Source organism: Lutzomyia longipalpis, chromosome 1 (assembly GCF_024334085.1).
Source record: "Lutzomyia longipalpis isolate SR_M1_2022 chromosome 1, ASM2433408v1".
NCBI lineage: Eukaryota > Metazoa > Arthropoda > Insecta > Diptera > Psychodidae > Lutzomyia > Lutzomyia longipalpis.
The window spans coordinates 36,242,016-36,264,173 of record NC_074707.1 but is presented as its reverse complement, the minus strand read 5'-3'; the positions used below and the strand labels follow the sequence as shown (position 1 = coordinate 36,264,173).

The 22,158-nt window shown below is 34.3% G+C and overlaps 1 protein-coding gene across 4 annotated transcripts in view; it reads left to right on the top strand.

Moving 5' to 3' along the window:
* The window catches only part of LOC129787046 (protein similar), a 75,488-nt gene that overhangs the window by 47,757 nt on the left and 5,573 nt on the right, over window positions 1-22,158 (top strand). For all 4 annotated transcript variants that reach the window (XM_055822344.1, XM_055822343.1, XM_055822345.1 and 1 more), the window contains 4 exons: window positions 11,389-11,744; window positions 16,143-16,423; window positions 18,449-18,908; window positions 19,673-20,157. In XM_055822344.1, coding sequence (XP_055678319.1) covers window positions 11,389-11,744; window positions 16,143-16,423; window positions 18,449-18,908; window positions 19,673-20,157 — 1,582 coding nt within the window. The remainder of the gene's footprint in view (window positions 1-11,388; window positions 11,745-16,142; window positions 16,424-18,448; window positions 18,909-19,672; window positions 20,158-22,158) is intronic.

The window sequence follows — 22,158 nt, the reverse complement described above, 5'->3', positions numbered from 1 at the left end:
GTTGTCAAAGTTTTAAGAAGAAAGGCCGTTGGTAATTAAATTTTCCTTATTCTCTCTTCAAAATCTAATTTTTGCTTTATTAAATGAGAATGAATTTGCATTGCTGATGCTACACCACAGCAGTGTGTCCCTACGCTAAAGACTTTTGCGAGCTTTCAAAATTTATGTTGGTAGGATCTGGGATTTTTTCTTTATACATAATTCATGACTACGGTGTGGTTTCAATTGAATTTTCTTTATTTATTTAGCCGCCCGAGAGAAGAAGGCAAATTTCTAGGCGAAAAGCTCCCCAGGCAAAAGCTATTCATTCCACTATCAATAGATTGTTTTTCTGCTTATCAGCTCTTCTGACATGGAAGAATTCAATAAAGTTTAGCCACGAGAGTGGAGATGTGCAATTTTGTCTGCTTCTCACTGTACAGTCATTAATCACGTTGACGGACAGTGAAGCATCAATTGTGCGGTGTTTCGTCTCTAGTCGCCCCTAACCTACCTCAAAATTATACCACCACTCTGAATTTAATACGTATTACCAGCCAGAGAGGAGCTTTAGTAGGGCTTTTTTTCTTTCTTTCTTTCATATGCCAATGGGTATTTAATTTATTCAGTTCAGTCATGTGTTGAAGAAATTCAAAGTTTTCTTTATCAATTTTTTTTCCTACGGAGCTGTGGGAGGGCATGACTGGGCTGGTTGGACTGGGATTTTGGGGATGCGCACTTGGTGCCAAATGGGAATTTGATAATGAAGTCAGATGGAGGAGATAATTAATAGAGATGAAGAAAGGTCCCTTAAGGGTTTGAGTGGGGGTGGGGAGTGCTGAAAGGCGAGAATGATTTGAAATTAGTCCGAGAAGTCACTTCTCAGTCATTCCGTGGCTGTTTCCTCCTTTTTGGGCTCTTCTTCATCGGCCTTGGGGGCCATGTGGCTGGGTGGATGCTGTGTGGGGGTGGCAATAGGAAGAGGATGGTGTACAGCACGTGTAAAACAAATATTTATATTTATGTAATGTACAAGATTTAAGGCACTTTGTGCCGCAGAGAAAAGTCGTCTTTTGCTTGTGAGATTTAGAGCTAGAGGGGTATTTGGGAGGAGGTTCGTTTATAGGATCAACGTGGGGGATATAAAGTGTCAAAAAGGAATGGGGCTTACCCACCACCCCCTCTATCTGGAAGCCAAAAACAGGGTGTACGTATGCGATAGGCGAAAGTGACGCTGTGTGTGCGACTCCTCACAAGCCTCGACCTAAAGCTTTTGGTGCTTCCATTAAAATTTGATTGTAGTTGACTCCTCTCTCTATATAAAGGCAACCCCACAAGCATTTCCTTGTATGTTTGAATATGAATAGCGAAAGTATATAGAATGGTGGATCGTTGTGTAGTTCAAGGTCCCATGAAGGCCGCATGCCCAGAATGGAAAACATCCCTCAACGATTCCAGCCTTGCCGTTTGGATGGAAAAAAACACACTGAGGCACATTTTCTCTCTCCCATTGTGTATATAACATTGTATAGAGCTGGGGGAGGAATGGGGACGGTGTACAGGGGGAACCGGATCTTGGGGCTTATATCTCGCTCTGTCTGGCTGGGGTGGAAAGTGGGAAAATCGATTTCAGCCGACTTTCGCTACTTTCACATACCCATATACATAAAACTCAAATACATATTCTCTCACGATGCTGAAGGGAGAGGGGGTGGGAAGGAGTGTGGATGAATGCTAAGTTGAAGCTTCTTCACAAAGCATAAAGGCCCGGAGACCATAGCTATTTATCTGCTATATGTATTTTTGGGTCCCCTCAGAGATAGATTTCAAGTATAGATTTACTCCTTATGGAATTTTCTGTGTGTGTGCCAAAATATCTTCTCTTTCTTCCATGTCACATGAATAAGAAAAAAAATCAGCTATTGCTCAGAGAAACTGTGAAAACGTGTCAATCTAATTTCTATTGCAAAGTACAGTGGAGCGAGGTCCTATGGCACAGTCTTCAATCAATCACTCCAATATTGCTGAATGGACCGAAAATTCTTTTATTCAATGGTTTTCTCTTGTTGGTCGTAATTCAATAAATGGTCTAATATGAATGTTTGATGGAATATTTAGATTGTGGCTTCAGGGTTGAATTGAAAATTTTAATTCCCAGAATCAGGATACTAAAGAGAGACTAACGTGTTTACCTAACTTTAATGTCTTTAGTATGAATTGAGGAAATAAAATTATTTTTAAAGTAAAAAATTACTTTTCTTTAAGAAATATCTGAAAAATAATTAAGATTCTTGAAGTATAAATCGAGAACTTTCTTTCTTTGATAAGAAACTTAAAAAAAAAACATTAAAAAAAAAACAAATCTATGATTTTTATCCCAATAAAAATTAAACTTTGAAAATTAGATAAAGAATCAATAAGAAAATCCCTCACAATGAATTTCTTATACTAAAACCCTAAAACATTTCCATCGGCAAAGACAGCTTAAAGTTAATTTTAGTATTCACACCATAATCCAGCAGAATCTATTTAAAGTGTAATGAGATCCCATGACATTGGTATTATATACTCAACAACATCTAAAGTTCTTCTCCGCCATAATCTGTCTGCAGGCGGAGTTATTTACTACTTATGATGGCAAAAAAGGGCGGCTGGGTAGTGAAAGTCGGGTCATTTAAGCAAGTTTGACGTGAAAATGAAATATTGGTGTGTTGGGGAAAGAAAATTGTGTATGTGTTGCAATAAAAAGCCGAAAATGCTAACTCCCTCCCATTTTTTTCTCGCCCTTTTCTCGCCTAGAATTCCTCTACGTCAGTTCTATAAAATACAATTTTCTTAGAGACGCTTTCTGGGGGAGCTTGGAGGCTCCTCCTGAGAGGAGAATTTCCTTCCCACGATGGCCATTTCTGTGTGTGGTTAGAAAAAAGAGCGTCATCGTGAATTTCATTGTATATACAATAATTTAACTTGGATGGAACCACAATGGTTGTAACTTGTATGCACATAGATTATATGAAATGAGTAAGATGAGAAAGCACGGGCTGTTTATTATTTTCGTGAAACATGTAACCATAAAAAGTCTCTTAATAGCTTTTCATGTTAAAATGTTGCCAAAAGATATTTTCTTCTTCTTTTTTTTGCCGGGTTTTGTTTAGGTTTCATTGAAAAATCAATAGATTTGAGGGAGATTTTTCTTTTAATATTTTTATGATGAAAGTAAAATATAAGAAGACAATAAAATTGATGCTAAAAGATATAATAAAAATCTAATCTCAATGGGCTTTCCAATTCTTCCTCCAGTGGCAAAATAATTTTCTCAATAGATGGCACTATCGTAGGGTATTGAATACAATAGATGGCGTTGAATTTTACGTTGCTAACGACCTCATTTTTCGTGACAATTCAGTGCGTAGATTTTATCTCTGTCTCAAATACTTGGACTATGTAGGATAACCTTTGATTGCAGCCAGACAGAAGTGCCGCGTTTTAATCTCAAGCAGATGATATGCTATCGGGATTGAGTTATCTGTCTGATTTGCCGGGTTAATCACGTTGAAACTGAATGTGTTTCACGCTGTTGACTTCACATTTCTCCTTCTCCCGGCTCAACCGCCCAAAACACAATAAATTGGTAACTTCTTTCAACAGCTTTCTGAGCATTTTCAACTTGACGAAGAACTTAATATTTGGATGATTTTGAATTTATTCGTAAGCATGTTATGGACTCCCTGACTTTTTGATGGTGTCTCAGCATTTTGCATAAAATAGCACACAAGCAGTGTCTTTTGGAATATTCAGAAAAAAAATATATCTCAAAGATAAAAATAACACTACTGCTGTGTTCATATTTGCAATTTATTGCTTTTATTATCACTCTCGCTGAATTTGTTTCTTTTGAGTAAGAAAATGTAAAAATATATTATTTTTCATCTCGTGCTCCAAGCTTGGGGAATTGTATGCATAACATGGATTTAATACCGTTTGCGAATAGGATATGAATATGATTTATTTTATGCATCATTTGACTATGCTTTGGGGAAAAGTTTCCAACTAAAAGGGGGTTCAACATGCGCGCAATGTCATAAAGTAATAAAAAGTGGAAGAAAATGGAAGCTGTAACACCTCGGGGTAGTTTAATAATAAAAGAAGTTTTTTTCTTTCAATGTGTGGTGGATTTAATGTAATAAGAACATATCAATTAAAATGAAAAATATAAAGAGACATTTAAATTGTATTTATGTGAAATAATTGCATTCTGGTGGTAATAAAAATATCAAGTTCAATTGATCTGCATAAATTAATACGCAGATAGCGAATGTAATTCATGTGAGTTTATTCATTTCAATGACCAAAGCTTGATGACGGCGATGTTTAGTGATTTGTATTGAAGATCACGTGTTTATCAGATCACCCGACACTTTGTGTTTGCATAATTGCAATTCAGAAAATTCTTTTCAACTCTTACAAACGGCTTCTTCTGATCAATAAATAATCCACATAATACTTCTTGCTATATATAAGTTTATTATTTTTAGATTGGTTTTCTTCTGAAATTAATTTTCTTCTATGAAAATTCAATGAAAATGTTGGACTTATAGTTTCTTATCAAAGAGAATTTTCATTTGAGTGAGTTGAAGTGAAAAGGAAAAACAAATTTTAGTTGTTTTCTAAATTGGTAAAGAACTGTTTCCCAATTTGGTTTAAAAATTTAATTATAAACGACGTAATCTGTCTTATTATTATTCTTTCTGATTTTGGGATATTTCTAATTAATCTTTGCGGCTATTAGTGTCTTTGTAGAACATTCCAAACTCTAGATAAAAAAAATAAGGAAAATCTCTTCCAGGACAGTCTTGTTCTTAATTCGATAAAATTTCAGATCAAACCCAATTCTTACCTCTGGAATCTCCAAGCTTGTTCTTTTTATGTAAGACAGCTCTCCCAGACGTCTGGGTAGATTGAAAACTTCAACATTTAACTTCAACTAAATGCAAGCTTAACCACAGCTTCATGATTAAATATCAACTCACATACATACCTACTTCTTCGGCATATCGCCTTCACAAGCATTTTCGTATCACACACCTTCTGCCACTTCTTTTTTGTTCCGTTGATGAGGATAAAAATAACTTTTATAGATATGTGTGGCACAAAAAAATGCAAATGAAGAACCAAATATAAATATCTTGTGGTCTCGCGTCTGCGAATATAGGATTTTTTTCGGTGGATGTAACGTATACATGATATGGTTAAGAGAAGAATGTATAGGAGCTTTGCAAGAAGAACCCACGAGGTGTTTGATTGTGTTCCTTTTTACCTTTCTTTTCGGGGTGTTTGTGAAAGAAAACAAATACCTGGGTGAATTGACAAATTATTGACGGAAAGCAAGTGGTTCAACCGGTTCCCCAGAAGCATTTTCGCGACGGATTTGGGCTTCAGGTTTTTCGCTGTGTGGTGCCTTTTAAGAAAAATGAGAGAGAGAGAAAAATGCCCAGAAATTCATGAGTGTTGAATCGCACGATGGTTATGTAAGAGATGTTCAAGAAATGGAATATATCGCAGCTTAATGTTGATTGGCACCGCGAGTTTGTGATAACATGTCTAATATTGGCTCGTTATCAATGCATTGTGAAATATACATTTGCGATGCATTTGGAAAATTCACTATATATTTCTTTTTTTCCTTCTTTTTCTTTCAATTGACGTGCAAAGAGGAACTTTTTTTTACACTTACAGCGTTAAGAATGTTTATGTAATGTTATTTTCTTGTCGATAATCCTCTTGAGGATTTGCAATGACGCTATTAGATGTTTTGTTTATATAGAGAAAGAGAGGGAGAGACGTATGAGAATGCGAAAGTATGATAGGTTGGACTTGATTGTAGTACTATGTACAATTTTCTTATGACTAGAAAAGGAATAACATACAAACAGCGACACTGCCAAGAAAATCGCTGCATAAAATTTCTTTTCGCGGTGTGTTGGTTAAAATTAATGAACGCACATATTTGCGATGACATACGCTGTCTGTTTCAATACAATGTGCAGAGATGGTGGGTTATGATGGAAGAGTTGTTGCTGCCTTTTTAAGTCCATTTCCAATAAACACACTTAAAATCCATTGCTTTCTTGCGCTTTACTCTTCAAATAAAGTCTTGCACAGCAGTAAATGGTGATGGTGTTTGTACATATGGACATTTTCAGCGTGGATTCATCTCTTTTGGGTTTGCAATGAAATTAATGTGTGCGGGACAGAAAAACGGACGGAGGGAAAGAAATTGAGATGAATGTGGAGAGAGAAAATCAAGAAGCAAAAATTGCCACAAGTTTTGTTAATGAAGTTTGCAGCATAAATAAAAAGAAATTATTGCATTCACAAAATTTATATTTCTTACAATGTTGCAGAAGAAAGAAAAACGATTCTATATGGTCAAAGTTGTTCTAGATAATATAAAAAAATATGGATGAGATTATCTAATACTTACACCTATTACTATAAAAATATACAAAATTCAAAATGAATTGTTTTAGAATTTAAAATGGAATAGGGGAGAGCGGGGTTAAAAAAGTCACTTAAGGGTTTAGATAAAGCTCAAAATATCATATTTCCCAAATAGATAAAGCGAAATGTATTGCTCAATTCTTTAGGAAATTTACTGCCCTACAACTCTTTCTCAGATCATTTTGTTCTATCTAGCTAGTAAATATGATATTTTAAGCCTTTTCCAAACCCTTAAGTGACTTTATTAGCACCGTCCTCCCCTACTTATCCTAAATTATATTTTTTTTTAATTTTCTTAGAATATTTAAATGGCTATAAAATTAACAATTTTGTCTTAAATTAGTTACATAAACAAAATTCATGAAATTTACTATAAAAGTTTTCTAAGACACCTGAAATGTGCTATAAAAATTTGAAAATAGTCAAACTATTGTTAGAAATCCACACAATTAATTCAATTTCGAATTTCAAGTTCAAAAGCCATGCGTATAATGATGATTATGCATATTGAATACCTATTTCGGCAGCCATAAGAAGAAATGGAAAATTTCAGAAGCAATGATTCATACACATGGGTCCGCCTCATATGTGTAACCACCATTAATTTCATATGACTTGCATCACTTCCACAACCATTTTTCCTTCACCATACCGACATATAATAATCCTTTATTTTTCTTGCGTAAAACATTCATGGATTTGAAAGGTTGGGCAGGACCAATGCGTCCTCAATAAATAATTCAAAATTATTCATGGTAATTTGCACCTTTTTGGGACATTTCGATGATGAAATAAATCGAAATATTATATAGAAGAGTCCCTTTTATTTCTTTAATCGAAAATGTTTGATCAGTTCCAGAGTACAAACAGACATCGAGACTCGTAATTTGCTGAAGCAATTTAATTTTTGCTTAATGATCCGATAAATTAGCCCGTAGAGATTGCAGTTCAAAGCCTCTCTGAAATTAAACATCCCCACCTCCCGTATTGCCTTTTGCTGTCCATTTCTAGCGATGTTGGAACCTTCTGAGGCGTCCATACTTGGTTTCTGTGGTTACCATTCCACCAGGGTAGCTCTACAACCTCCTGCAACCCCCTTTACCCCATTTATTTTATGTTTATGCTCAAAATATATTCATCCAATGTCTTGCACTTTCCATATTAGAAGTGTCGTGTGTGAAGTGAAGAAGACAACTTCTCAAGTGGTCTCCATCGTTCCTCGAGAACTCATATTGTTCTTGTATACAAAACCCGTGATATTTTGTTGATTTTCTTCCCATTCGTGCGTTTTAGAGAGACAACATTTTGTTTGGCGCACAAATTTTCAACATTTACCTTATTTAGCCTTCAACGTTTGGTCTTCTTGCTTCGTAGAGATTGGCAAATAGCGCAACTTGTGTGGTAGAAATTGCACATGGACACTTTAAATGACTTGTTAGAAGAACAAAAATTGAGAGAAAAAAATTTCACAGACAATGATTTGTTTGATTTGCGGGGTTTTATTGAATTGGTTATGGCAAAAACGTCTTTTCCTTTTCTTAAAAATTTTTCTAGTAAAATATTTGGAAACATTTTTAATTGAACTTTAAAATAAAAACGAGAAAAACTATTGACTTTAAGTTTAGCTTAGCTTTGAGCTTAGGCTTGAAAGTTTTTCAGAATTGCACATCATTCAACTTCCGGAATATTGCATTAAAGTTTCTGGAACAAGAAATTACTAAATAATATGCAAAGATTATGAAATCAAAAGAAAATCAAATTCTTACCAAGATATTCCTTTTTACGTGATGCAATTTGTATCTTAAATTAAAAAAAAAAGCTAAAAACAAATAAAATTCGGACAGTTTCCGGTCGATCCGGAAACAAACTAGTTTATGAAAATTCAACAAGGATTACTTAATTTCACTTTAATAATGTTTCCAATTTTTTTTTAACTAAAATCTCTCAATTTCTTATATTTCTGAAATGGTTAAGACCTTCCTCGCTTCACATTAATCATCAACATTGTATTTTATTACTATACCTACCAAAAATAACTTGGGGTGTTTTCAAAATACACCATTCACTTTTAAATCAATAAAACTTCTTTTTATGAGTCTTTATCTGAATTTTGCCCTACATTTTTAACATTTAAGATATAAACTCCATTTAAAATACAAAGTCGGCAATAAATTATAATTTTTGCGAAATACATTACAGTGCCAGTGAGTCAGGGAGGAAGCGCACAGAGTTCCATTTGTGCTCGAACAAATTAAACCGCACCTTCATTTCAATTCTGATGGCATAATGATGTAAAACCTTGTAATCTTATTGCAAGGGCTTCATTGAATGGGTTTCGGGGTATCTTTTGGGTGTTTTGCGTTGTGAATGGGTGGTAGGGGGTGGTTGTAGGTGTAGTGTAGGGTGTGGGTAGTATTTAGTGAAAAGTGGCAAAAGTTATTTGCAATAAATAATTTTCAAACACACACAGAAACACTTTTGATGTGACGAAGGGAAAAGTCTCCTTTCCAATTATTAACTTTAGGGTAGTTGTGAAGGTAGTTGGGGTATGTAGTACATATGGGGGTGGGTGGGAGCTGGAAGGGGTATGAATTAACAAGGTGGGGAGGGTCAGGGTGTGCGCGTGAATTGAAAATTCGCGGGAATTGTGTGGAGCGAGACATCTCGTTTAGCGATTCACAACTTCTCTCTTTTCCCGATGTCGGCTTCCCCGACAGCCATTGCCAACTCACTCAGAATTTCAGTGTGTAGCACACTCCCGTCAGTCTCAATTGTGGCTTTGCCGGAGTCAGTTGGATTTCAATTTGATAGCGCATTGGTGGTACTCAAGTGTGAGGAGTTTTGTCACAGAATCTCTTCTCCTTCTGTGGGCTTTTTCTTTTGCACTCCTTTTTTTTTGGTGTTCTCTTATGCTTCCTTGTGATTGGATTTACTCACGGCATAAAAGGACATTCAGTGTGAGGAATCCTTTTTATTTTATTTCGGAAATAGGAGCAAAAGAGAGAAAAAAAATTGAGAATTTAAAGCAGAATCAATGGTGTGGTACATTCAATTGCATAATTGACTGAGAGAGAGACCAGACGAGGAGAGGCAATTGAATAATTGCACTTGGTGTGTTTTATATGGACCATACTGTTTTGCTACGAGCGCAGTGTTTGTGCGAGAATATATATAATTTCATGTGACTGAGAGTGAAGAAGAATAATATATAGAATTGAAATCTGGATTTCAAAAAAAAAAAAAATCTCAACACATTTGAATAATTCAAAAAATCATACATAAAACCCTATGTTGCATTTATCTTGTGTGACTTGACTTTATGCTACTGACTGCATACAATAAAGCAGAAAAAATGCACTAAAGCTTGAAGAGATATGTGCTATCATTTATTTACAATGAGGGCTCTTGGGCACAAAAAACATTTACAATGAAATCAACATCATTGTGCAGGAAGGTTATTTATGAACAGGGTGTATCTTAGTGGTGGTGATGGTGCTGTTATATACCCAAAACTGAAAGAGAATTTAAAAATAAAAAACCTTTTTAAAAAAATTCACAAATAATAGGTACTTTTTAAATAATATATAAATTTAAAAAGAAATAATTAAAACTTGAAACTAAAAAAGAAAAATCAAACAGTCTGAGTACTTTGATGCTACAACCAACAAGCAACATTTTTTTTTCGTTGATAAATGGAATAATTGCTGCAAACATTGCGATAATATTTTTTGGAAGTTTTGATGAGACTCTTATCAATTTTTGTGTGCATGTAATTGTGATTTGAGATACGAGAAAATCAATTATATAATCGCGACGCGATCATCAAGCACTCGCCTCTGCATTGAATGTCAATTGCGCGAGTTAATAAAATTTAATTTTAAAAATAATTTCAACATTACATAAAATTCGCCATATAATATATATAAAGAAACTTAAGACCCAGTGAAGAGAAATAAAAAAAAATTACCCCTCAACCGTTTGATAAGTGATGTTTGAAGAGAGATTGGAACACATTTTCCATTCGCAAATTATCTCTCAGTTTGTCGTGCAAAGTCGAACAGTGATTGTGTGTTAAGTCTTTTCTCTCCTCGGAAAAAAAGAAAGAAAATTTTCAACTCTGGAAGATTCTCGTGACAATTCATGGTGAAGGCGAGGAGAACTGTGTGACCCAGAGACTATTTTTCCACACCACACACACAGCTGAAAAGAAGAGAAGAAAAAATAAACAGAAAACTTCCAAAACGGAAGGAGAAAGCCGGTGGAAGATATTATATATATTTAAAAATAAACTCCCCAAGAAAATTTCAAGTTTTATGGATTATTTTCTGGATTCTCAATACTCACTGTCTTTCTGTGGATGTGGATAAGAATAATAAGACAGAGAGAGAGAGAGAAAAAAAATAAGAACTCTGGGAGTTGTGTGAGGAAAAATTTCTATATTTAAACCGCGTTGCACTTTATGCATTTGGTGCATTAATATTGAAAGAAGAACATTTATAATACAACCAAAAGGCAATTGCACACACCAACATACCCCACGGGATTACGTCTTGAGGAGGAGACAGTGCATCAAAAAATAAAAGACGAACATCGAATGAAACGTAATTTACGCGAAGAGTTGTATAATCACTCACTCTTATTCAAATAAATAACAATAATAATTCCTTCTTCTCCCCCCGTCGTTGTAAATGAAGGTAGAATTTTGTGAAGTGAGAAATCACAGTGAAATAAATTTTCTTTCCTAAAACACAAAAGGGGCGCAGAACCCCACCTCGCCCGAAAATAAAGATTTGAAAAAAAAAAAAAAAAGATTCTCCAACAAATCGCAATGTGTGCAAAAAAGCCGTGAGGCATCCACACAAGCGAGGAGAAAAAAATCGAGAGAATCTTTCTTTATAAATTTTGCAGTGGTGTCGAACATGAAAATGAGGTATTCTCATGTGCTCAACTGGAAGCGAAACAATCAGCGGATCAGGAGGTACGGTGTTGTGAAGGTGTAAAGAAGTTGGATGTGAGACAAGAGAAATCCACTGAGAAAATTGTGCCGCAGTTACGTAAAGAAGTGCACACATATCGGGCACCGAAGCCAAAGGAAGTGAAAGAGGAGCAAAAGCGAACTTATTCAGTTACAAAGGACCTCTTCATACCACTCAGTGCCATCTCACCGCGTCCAGAGTCGGCAACGCAGAAGATCTTCGTCCCACGTACGGAAGACATGAATAAGGGATACTTGATGTTCTCCGAAGAGGAACCTGGGCTCACAAGTAAGTTGAGATTAACAAGAAAAAATTGCATCTTATCGTCATGTTTAAGAGCAATACGATTGTAGCCAATTTCAATCAGGAGACCTGTTTTGAAAATTATACAAGTTGGGGGCTTTCTTGGCGCGTTGTTTAATGTTCGTCATTGCAAAAATATTGATTCAAGTCGACAAGACCTATAAGGAGTTGGTTAGAGAGTTGTAAAAGCGTAGTCATTATTGGGAGGAGGCTATCTGGGGGAAAATTTATGTACAAGATTGCGAATTTTTATGATTTTGAAAGATTTATGGAATTTCTGTAATCTCAACTTTGCTTTTTACCTCCATCTAGAAAAGAAGTAGAATTGAGTGAAAATTAGTGTTAATTCTGTCAAAAATATTTTTTTACAAACTGAAATTCGTAGCTAGATTTTGGCAGTACAGTCGTGACCTCGTGGTAGGACCGTCGTCAAAATGACTTCTCCGCGGTAAAACGGCTTCAGAATGAGGAATTTTGCCTTCGCAGTGGGACAATTAGTATCCTACCTTTCCAATAGTACTAATTATCCCACTGCGAAGGCAAAATTCTTCATTCTGAAGCCGTTTTACCGCGGAGAAGTCATTTTGACGACGGTCCTACCACGAGGTCACGACTGTAGGTAATTTTACTTTCCTGATGAACAGAGATTGAAACCTTCGAAACTTAACTTAACGAATAAATTCAGGCATGAAAGGGTTAAGAATTTTCTATAGAAAAGAATAATCGTTAAAACAAAATAATTAAAATAATTTATAAAATTATTTTTATTTTTCATTTAAAAGTGATCTTGAAAATTAATTTTTATATTTCTGAGAAAAACACGTAGAACATTGTTATTGTTTGAGAGATAAAATATTAAAGATTTACAATGAAAATTAAGTTTCGTCTGGGAAATAAGAAAAGAACGTCTAAAAGAAACATATTTTGATTTTTTTAGTTGGTAAAAAGAGTTAAAAACTCATAAAAACCTTTAAAAATCTTTTTTTTTGTTTTTCAAAATTGTACATTTGTAAAAAGTCCCAGAATAATTCCTATTCTTATACACATGTAGTAATGCTCTACTGAAGCATATGGGTTGATGCATAAAGCATTTCTTAACGTGAGCATTATAATTGTTATCGGGAACTAAACAGAGCGATATCGGGGAAATTAATGTTTTCATTAGATATGGGTAATGTACTTAATAACATCGGCATTTGTATTTTTTTTATTATTGTGTCGTGGAATTTTTTAGATTATAACTCTCGTCATGTTTTTTTTTCTCCCCACACTGACCGGCTTTTTTTTCGCTGTTACATTTTCCCGACGCCACATCGCTGAGGAAAAGCCATATATTTCAAGTATTTGTTTGAGATATATTACCCATTTGCTCTCAAGGGGCGAGAAAGAGAGACGAAGGAGAAAGAAGAGAAAAAAATCTACTGGGAATCTCAATGTTAGTATATTTGAAAGTGAAAGTCAATCATAACGCGTCCAGTTATTAGAGTTGGTATACCACAACGCGGATGGGTCAGTCTATGCGTTGTAATTTAATTTGTGAGTAGTATTAGTAGGCAAGGTCGATTTTTTGTAAAATTTAGCAATTTGACAGATTAAAATGCTTATATCTTAAGTTCTAATAGACCTACAGAAATTTCTTGACTAGTTCTGGAAAGGTATTGAAATAAGCTATAATCTAACATATATTTCGATACATTTCAAGGTCACCTCCAGAACACAAAATGGCGGATTTTTGTTTCACCAAAACAGTATTTTGCACTTTTTGTCCTCAAGGAATGGTTCTAGAGGTTTCTGATGTTCCAGAAAGTTGTAGAGTTTTGTAAAACCTTCAATTTGATACTAAGATGAGCAAAATCGGTCAAGCCGTTCAAGAGATATGGCTCTTAGAACTTTTCAAATACAAGAATTTTTCAAATGGCCATATCTTCTAAACGGCGTCATAGATTTTCTTCATTTTCGGACTGGTGAAAGATATTGAGTCAGGCTACAACATATCAAAAATTCAAGGAAATCTATGATCGGAATTCGAAGATATTGCCCCTTAAAGTTAGGCAATTTTTGTTTTTGTTTTTAGCGCCTCTTGCGGATGTTTTTGAAACTTGAAATGTTCTAAACAGTTGTAGGGCTTCTCAATACCTTTCATTTGATACCAAGATGGTCAAAATCGGTCAAGCCGTTCTCGAGATATATCGAAAAAACACTTTTTGCTTTAGACCGCCATATTTGCTAAACGACTTGACCGATTGTCAAGTATGAATTGTTGATGAAAATATCTCACTGAGCTCTACAACATAATAAAATTTCAGACCTCTAGCTATAAGGGAAGTGGTTGACGGTATTTCAAAATGGCGGACGGCGGCCATCTTGGATTTTGAAAATGCGAAAAAATGAAATTTTACACCCACATTTCTATAGAAAATTTCAAACCGGAAGTCTCTATCTGTTACTGTTCTCGAGTTATAAGGCAAAGTTTGGACCACCGGAAGGCCGGCCGGAAGGCCGGCCGGCAGGCCGGCCGGATCAAAAATTTTCCACCACCATTTTCGTAATGTGGGATGTCTAAAACGTGCTCATACCAAGTTTGAGCCCGATCTGAGGTGGTCGGTTTTTCAGACGATTACAATACTTGGTATGCCACGATTGTGGTATACCAACTAATTGTGGCTTGAGAAATTCTGTGAAAAATGAAAGAAAGCATTTTATATAGCACACGGGATACATATTTATGAAGATGCTTTTTTCCTGATAGGAAAAGTTTTATCTGTTGCCACTTATATATTTTTTTAAATCTAATATTCTCTAAGAAAAATTATTATTTTTATAGTATATTATAATTCATCAATTCGTCTCAGGAATGTCTCGGAATTAAAAGCAATAGTTTATTTGCCGATGAAATATTTATTGGTTTATCTATTTTTCAATTTTCGTTTTTTTTTGTATTAAATTATCAATTTTATAGCTTTCATTTTGATGAGTTTGCGTTGAGTTTTATGGAAAATATTTGATTTTATTTATTTTTTCTGAAGCTTTCAGTAATCGTTAAGTTCTGTAGTCAGTAATTCAGTAAATTGTAAAGTTAAATCATCATCTGTTAAATGAGTAAAAATGTTCTAACTGACCTTAGAACCTAACTAAAAATATGTAAGTAGGTATTGTAAATTAGTTGAGGATAAAGAATTTAAAAAAAAATCATATTTCTTTAGAAATATTAGTTTTCGTCTAAATCAGTAAATGAAAACTGAAGAGCATGGTCATAAGAGGGTTGGTTAAGTAAAAAGTTTTCTAACAATAAAACGCTTATAAATTGAAATAAAGTATCTCACAGATTAGTTTATCAGTTTATTTAAAGGACTCAGGGGAATCATCAGCTATGATGGCACCCCCTTATCAAATAAATAATAATAATAATAATTTAAAGGACTGTTAAATGAGGTATTAAAAAGTAAAAAATTATTCAAAAAAAATTCTGGGCATATTTTGGTTAAGAGTTATTCATATTTATTGTTTCTTAAGCAGAAAATATATAGTAACATTATTCCTTCAAAACATTTTGATCACTTTTACCGTCTTTCAATGTTAGCATCGGTTGTTTAAACTGCTAATAATCATAATAGACCTGTATTTATTATATTTTAACTCCTCTTTAAACAAACAAACCATTCGTTAATACGATCATAAAAAATTTTCCCTTTGGGCTCTTTTCTGTTTCACCCTGTGTGGAATTACTTTACATTTAAAAATGTTACCGCAACAGTGAAGCATAGAGCGTTGTGAGACTCCTCTAAGATAATGATGTTTAGACGGGATGGCAGTAAAGATCAATCTAATTAGTGTGTTATGCAAATTATCCGACTAAAATGCCCATTTTGATTTTTCCTGTTTTTTTCGTCTCGCATTTTTTCGTTTTTGTTGTACCTCAACTGTTGGAAAATGCGCATTAAATAGAAGTCGCGCGAGATATGGTAAAAATTCAATGGAGTGCCTTTCAACACAGCAGAGTGGTGGCTTTTCAATGGAAGCTGCACGTGCTTTTGCGGGAATATTCCTCGTGAAGTTTTGATGGGTTTGTGTACAGCTATGGTCGGTGTGTAGTTGTTGCAAATTGATGGACGTCGCCAACACCAACGCAATGTTTGAGATTACAATTAACAAACGCGGTATTGTCGTTGCAAATTGCGTGGTTGTTTATGCAAGATGGGATTCTTTCTTTTCAAGTACATACCTTCGAAAAAAAAAATGAGAAGCATTTTGACGATGAAGAGGCTACAATCGTAATGTTCTGTCTGCCTAAAAAGTCATAAAATAGCATTTTTTTGCTGTAAAAATATGAATGATAAAAGCAACTCTCTGTATCTGTGTTCTCTCTCTCTATTCTTTTTTCAGTGCTAAAAGAGGAACCCGACGATTTGACCCATCTGGCCCCAACGGCTGGAGATGCATGTATTCCACTGGAGGAGTCCACACCATTTTTCACATCATGTGACGTCTTTGACGACTTAATCGACGACTATTGTTCATTCCTACCGGATGACATAAACTCCCCATTGGATTCGCAATGTAGTGGCCAGAATAAGCCAAATACGGATCCCTTTATTAATTACCGCGATGAGTCCAGCGAAACAAGTGGATCTCCGCATTTACTCTCCCCCGGGGGTGTTTCCAAGGTAAATAATGCGTGGGTGGTGTATTCACGAGGGGTGTACTCGAGAGACAAAAAAAAAGGAAATCCTTGGAGTCTAATAATGTTCTAGTTTAGTTTTATTTTTTGTTGCGAATATATTTCTAGATGGAAATATATTCTGGGATTTGTTTTTAGTTTGTTGGAAATTAAATTATCGCTTTGAATTAAGGTTAAAATAGATTGAGCGATGGAAATTTTTCAATTATCTGACTTATTAATTAAATTAATAACTGTGAGGGACAACTAATCATTAAGCGATGAAAACAAATTTGATTGAAAGATAAATTTTAATAAAAAAAAGGAAAATTATGCAGATTCTTGTTATGATGTCAATATTATTATTCTGTCGTTCTTTTTATTAAAAAAATCCTTCCATTGACAAACATTTTATTTTTTTTTTAAACTTTTGAATTGAAACCCGTAAAAGATTCTCTCAAAGATCTCAAACGTAGAATTTTCAAGATACATAATTCGCTTGGACTTTAATCCATCTCCTAATAATTTTATGACTCTGTGTCATTAATTTTTTGCTTAATTTTCAATAAAATTTTGTCTCTATATGGGAGGTATTTTTAAGCACCTTCGTGTTGATAATTAAAAATCAATTAATCTCCTCTTGGATAAGTGAATTTGTGAGAGAAATGATTTGTTTGCAAATTGAAAATAAACGCGTTTGTGAGGGTTAGCAGAGTGGGTTACTATTGAGGCTGTTTTGTATAATAATCTATTTTCAATTCGAGAAATTATGTGCAATTGACATGAATTCCGTCAATGAGATAATAATACGGAACATTGTGCGAATACTTTGCATATGAATGTGTCCACTTTGTGGCGCTCAGGCGTATTTCTAAAATTATTTCTGCGATTATTTTCTAATATTCAATCCCCTCCCACAGAGGTATTAAAGCCCTCAAGCTGCGGGAAAATTGGAAGAAAATAATGAAAAAAAAATAAGAATTGTTTAGTTCAAGAGCGAATAGAGTGGAAAATTGTTTTTCAGACAAAAACACTTTTGGGGGAAATACACTGTTGAAAAAAATTCTTTCAAACTTACGAAAGAAGGGTAATTTTGTGATTATTTGGTTAAATTATGAATTCTTTTCCAATCTTTCTAAGAATGAGTGGAAAGAAATTACAAGAACCAGTACAAATTTTTTTTGTTCCTCAAAATGAAATTATCCAAGGAATCTGTGATCTTTTTGTATTTAAATTAAATACTTTTTGATGCTTTATCTTTTCAATCTTTGCGTTTTTAGAGCTAAACACCGAAAAACACTTTTTTGATTTCATTTAGTACATTTTGGGATTAAATTAAGTACTTTTGAAAGTTCTTTTTCTTCTCAATCTAAGCTTTTTTAGGACAAAAAACAGAAAAACTTTTTTTATATTGAATTTAGTACTTTTATGATCTGAATTTATTAATTTTTAGACTTGAATTAAATACATTTTTATAGCTTTTTCTTCTTATTAGGTTCCTTTTTGGAACTACGACAATCCGAATAACTTTCTTAGGCTTGAATGAAGTCCTTTTTAGACCTGAATTTAGTACTTTTTAGGCCCAAATTTAGTACTTTTTAGACATGAATTAAATACTTTTTAGGTTTGAATTAAATGTTTTAAGCTTCTTAATCTCATCTCTGACCTTAATACCTAAAAAATAATAGGATTTAACTGCTGAATATTTAAATTTATTTTTGCTAATCATCTAAATCTTTCCGAAGATTCGATTAAATTTTATTCAGATAAACACACCTTGAAATTTTTTTTAGCAGTGTAGCGAAATCATATCAATTCACTGAATGAATAAGAAACAAATCGATTCTCCTGAACAAAAAGACTTACATGGATGTGCAGAAAGTAAAATAAAATGTCTCTCGAGTACCCCCCCCCTACTCAAGTTGCGGGGGTGGTTGTGAAAAAATATTCGTAATCCACGGAGTTTTCAAATGATTATCATGCTATTTTCTTCTTTCTCCTCTGCATGTGCTGGATTTTTATGTGCGCACAGAGTCCCGAAGCGAGTAGTTTGCCGTCGCTCTGTAGCCCAAATGGATCGCTGCAGGATGACGAATTGGCATTTATGACTATGAGTATGGATGATGATATTGATCTATCCATGAGGGCACCCTATATTTCAATGAGTGAAGCCGATGATTTACCCCTCCTCATATCGGAGGACCTCATGTGGGGTGCATTTCCAGAAGGGTTGAGTCTACACAAAGATATCAAAGGAATGGCCAAGGAGGCAGCAAATGCCACGAATTACCAAACCCCACAGATAAATCACATGCAGCAGCAGCAAAAAATGCGCTGCTGTGACAATCAAACACTGTCGCAGGATCGTCAAATTATTGGGAGTTGTCCCAATGCCAGAGGATCCGAACATACGGATAGAGGAGGAGGAGGTGATGGGTGTACCATTGCCACTGATATTATTAATTCATGTCCCGACGTTTTCAGCAAGAATAGTAAGTTTTTACAGTCATTGATCCTTCTCCTGGAGAAAGAAAGATGAATTTTAGATTTTATTTTCAATTCCAAACACAATTTCATATTTCCAGTGATATTCTCTGGGGCAAAATTATTCTTAGATCGGACTGCGTGGCTTTTTTTTCCTCAATTATGTAATCGTCCGATCTTGTTGACATTAAAATAATGAACTTATTTATAAAATGTGCGCGCGGAGTGGCTCCGATACAAAGGGGAGAGGGAGAAGGAGAAGAAAAAAAGAGTAATGAGATATTTTTCTGAGGAAAGTATCGCGTTTATCACCAAATATATTTTTTTCTTACTGGCGAGTTTCTGTGTTGCTGTTTCTTCGTTTTATTTCAATGAAATGGAAAGTGAACGAAGAAAATCCCCTCAAAGTTGGGTGAATTATCGCTTTTTCTTTCTTTCTCTCTGTGGTGGACACCGCAGAACTTTTATGCAGTCACAGTATATTCTTTTAGAGGAAAGTTTATTATTTTTTCGACGTTTTTCTGTGAAGTTTTCTTATCAGATTTACGAATTTATCTATTTGAGAATCATTTTGGAATATCACTGTGAATTTATTTTACAAGGAGAAAATTCGAATTTTCTCTAGAGAATGATGGAAATAAAATCCTTGTGTAAAAAAGGACAAAGAATTAAAAAAAAAATTAAAGAAAAAATCTCTCTTACTCAGGAAATATTTGATATATTTTTTTTAAGGAAAATTGAATAAACTTCTTCGTGATATTTTGTATTGTAGATTCAGATCTTCAATCATGGCCACTAAATGAATTCCTTTCGTACACCACCGCAACAAATACAATTTCCCCAAAGTCTATAAATTCCGTAGGCAACGCAAGGGGAATCCAGCAGCAGCAACAGGAGCAATTTAAAATAAAGCTAGAACGTAACATGAGTAGTACGCACAAGCGCCCATTGGCGAATGCATTGTCCCCGTCTGAGTTCAGCACCGCCAAACGACAGAAAAATGAATCAATTGCAACGACGCCACAGTTGCTGCAGCAACTAATGGCCCCAACCGCGGTACAACCACCACGATCGCGTCAGCAGAAAAGCACATCGAGCTTAAGGACGAACGAGGAGGGACAATGCAGAACAAGGGACTCAAGTGGCGAAGAGAGTCGCGAGAGTAGTAGCTCGTGGAAGAGTAGTTCAAGTGGGCAGCAATCGTCGCCGCAATCTTCCAATTCAGTTCTCATGAATCTTCTGGTCAGTGGATGTGATGTAAGTGCAGGGTACATTTGCCTCGTGCCAATGCGCCTTAAGAAGGCGGCGAAAGCTTAAAAGAAACGCCGGAAATGCCAAGTCAAGTCGATAGATTTTAAGGAACGTTTAAGGAAAAACTAATAAAAGGTGTTCGGATTTAGAGAGTGCGTTGTAAGCACGTAAGTAGGAAAGATTTAAGAGGTTATCGTGTAAAAGTCATTTAGGATATAGTTTTAGGAAATAAATAATATAGGTGATCCTTTTTTTATTATTAAAAACACACAAAAAAATCTATCCCAACTAGGTTTAAGGTTTACGTTTTTAGGGAAAATTGAGAAATAAAGTGGAAAAGCGTACTCAATGCAAAAAAAGGAAGCAATGGACATCGCTGGAAACAAGGATGCAATAGGACTTCTTTCGAGGATTGCAACCAGTTTGAGTTTAAAATTTTTTGAAAAACTTTCCGAAGTTCGAAAATGGCGGAACATCGAAAAAATGCTAAAAGGATGATTTGTTTTAAGGACGAATAACTATTATGCTTCTTACTGTTAAACTATCAGGCTCAATTGAGCCTTTTAATACAGTTTTGACAGCATTCTAAGTCAGTTAAGCCTTAAAACCAATTTCCCGGAAAATTCTTCAAAGAATAATTACAGAGAATTCAGTCTGAAAGAATATTTTTCAACAATAAAACATAATCAGAACTTTTCTGCCAATAAAAGGAGACGCAAAGCAATTTTCAAGTCCTTCAATTCTCATGAAAAATTCACATTTATTTGCAAAACTCAAAATTGGATGAATTATTTCGCGGTATTTCCCGAAAGTTTCCAACCCCGCCTCGCACTCCAAAAGGTACATGAACAGCAAAAAGTCTTCATGCTGGTACGATGCGACAGCAACAAATCAGCGAGAGATGGTTCTCAAGTCTACTTCATAATTCATATAGCAACCATTTTAAAATATTCAGAGAAATGAAAAAAATCATAATAATGATATTTAGTGTAGAAAATGTATTTTGAATATAAAATTCACGTATACATGTTTATATTAAAAAAAATCTCATGAGAGATTCCATATTCTAGTAGAGAAATAAAAAAAAACATAAATATGCGATGTCGAGGAAAAATTGCATAATTAGCAGAGATGAATATTTTTTACTTTGTAAAAACGATAAAAAAAATTATGGAACCGCTTTAATAATTTCACTGTGATAGTGGTTCTGATTTTACTTCAGTTTGAATAAAAAAGTTTTAATGAATTTCATTTTGGAAGTTTTTGTGTCTGTAGAGGTGGCGTAATGCGAGCGCCGATGGTACAAAAAAAAAATACAACAAATAAATCTAAAATTAAATAATGAAAAAAAAGTTGGTATCCAAAATAAATTTGATAAATAAAAATTTAGGAAAAAAAGACTAGAAATTATGTGAAAATATTTTAATAAAAAAAATCTAATAATTAAATAGAGTAAAGAAAAAAAAAACGGATGGAAAAACTGTGGGGAAAAATAAGAATATTCAATCAATTTAAATTCACTTGTAATTGCATCGTCTAAAAAGGAAATTTGTGTCACTTTCTCATGAGCTAAATTACCTTAATTGAAGTGTTTTAGTGCTTAAATTGCAGCGAAAGCTCCCCCATCTCAAGTCCAGCTGCAAAAACAAACGACACGGTGCTTCAAAAGCTCCGAAAAGTTCTGCGGGAATTAATAAAGTGAACAAAGGGCGTATAATTGATATTTTTGAATGTTTTTTTGTTCGATAATCGGTAAATTTTGAATTTTTCTTTTTTATAAAAAGTTTTGTTTTCAGAAAATCTTAAAACTATTTTAGGAATTTTTAAGTATTTATTGAGTTGTTTCATATTATGCCGGATTTTAACTTTCAAAAATCCTTTGATAAAATTGAAAATGTTTTGACAAATCAGTCTAAAGAAAATATAAGACAACGGGACCTCTTCAGCGACTAAGACATTCTTAATATCGTTGACATTTGAAATGAAATTTTTTAAAATTTCTAGAAT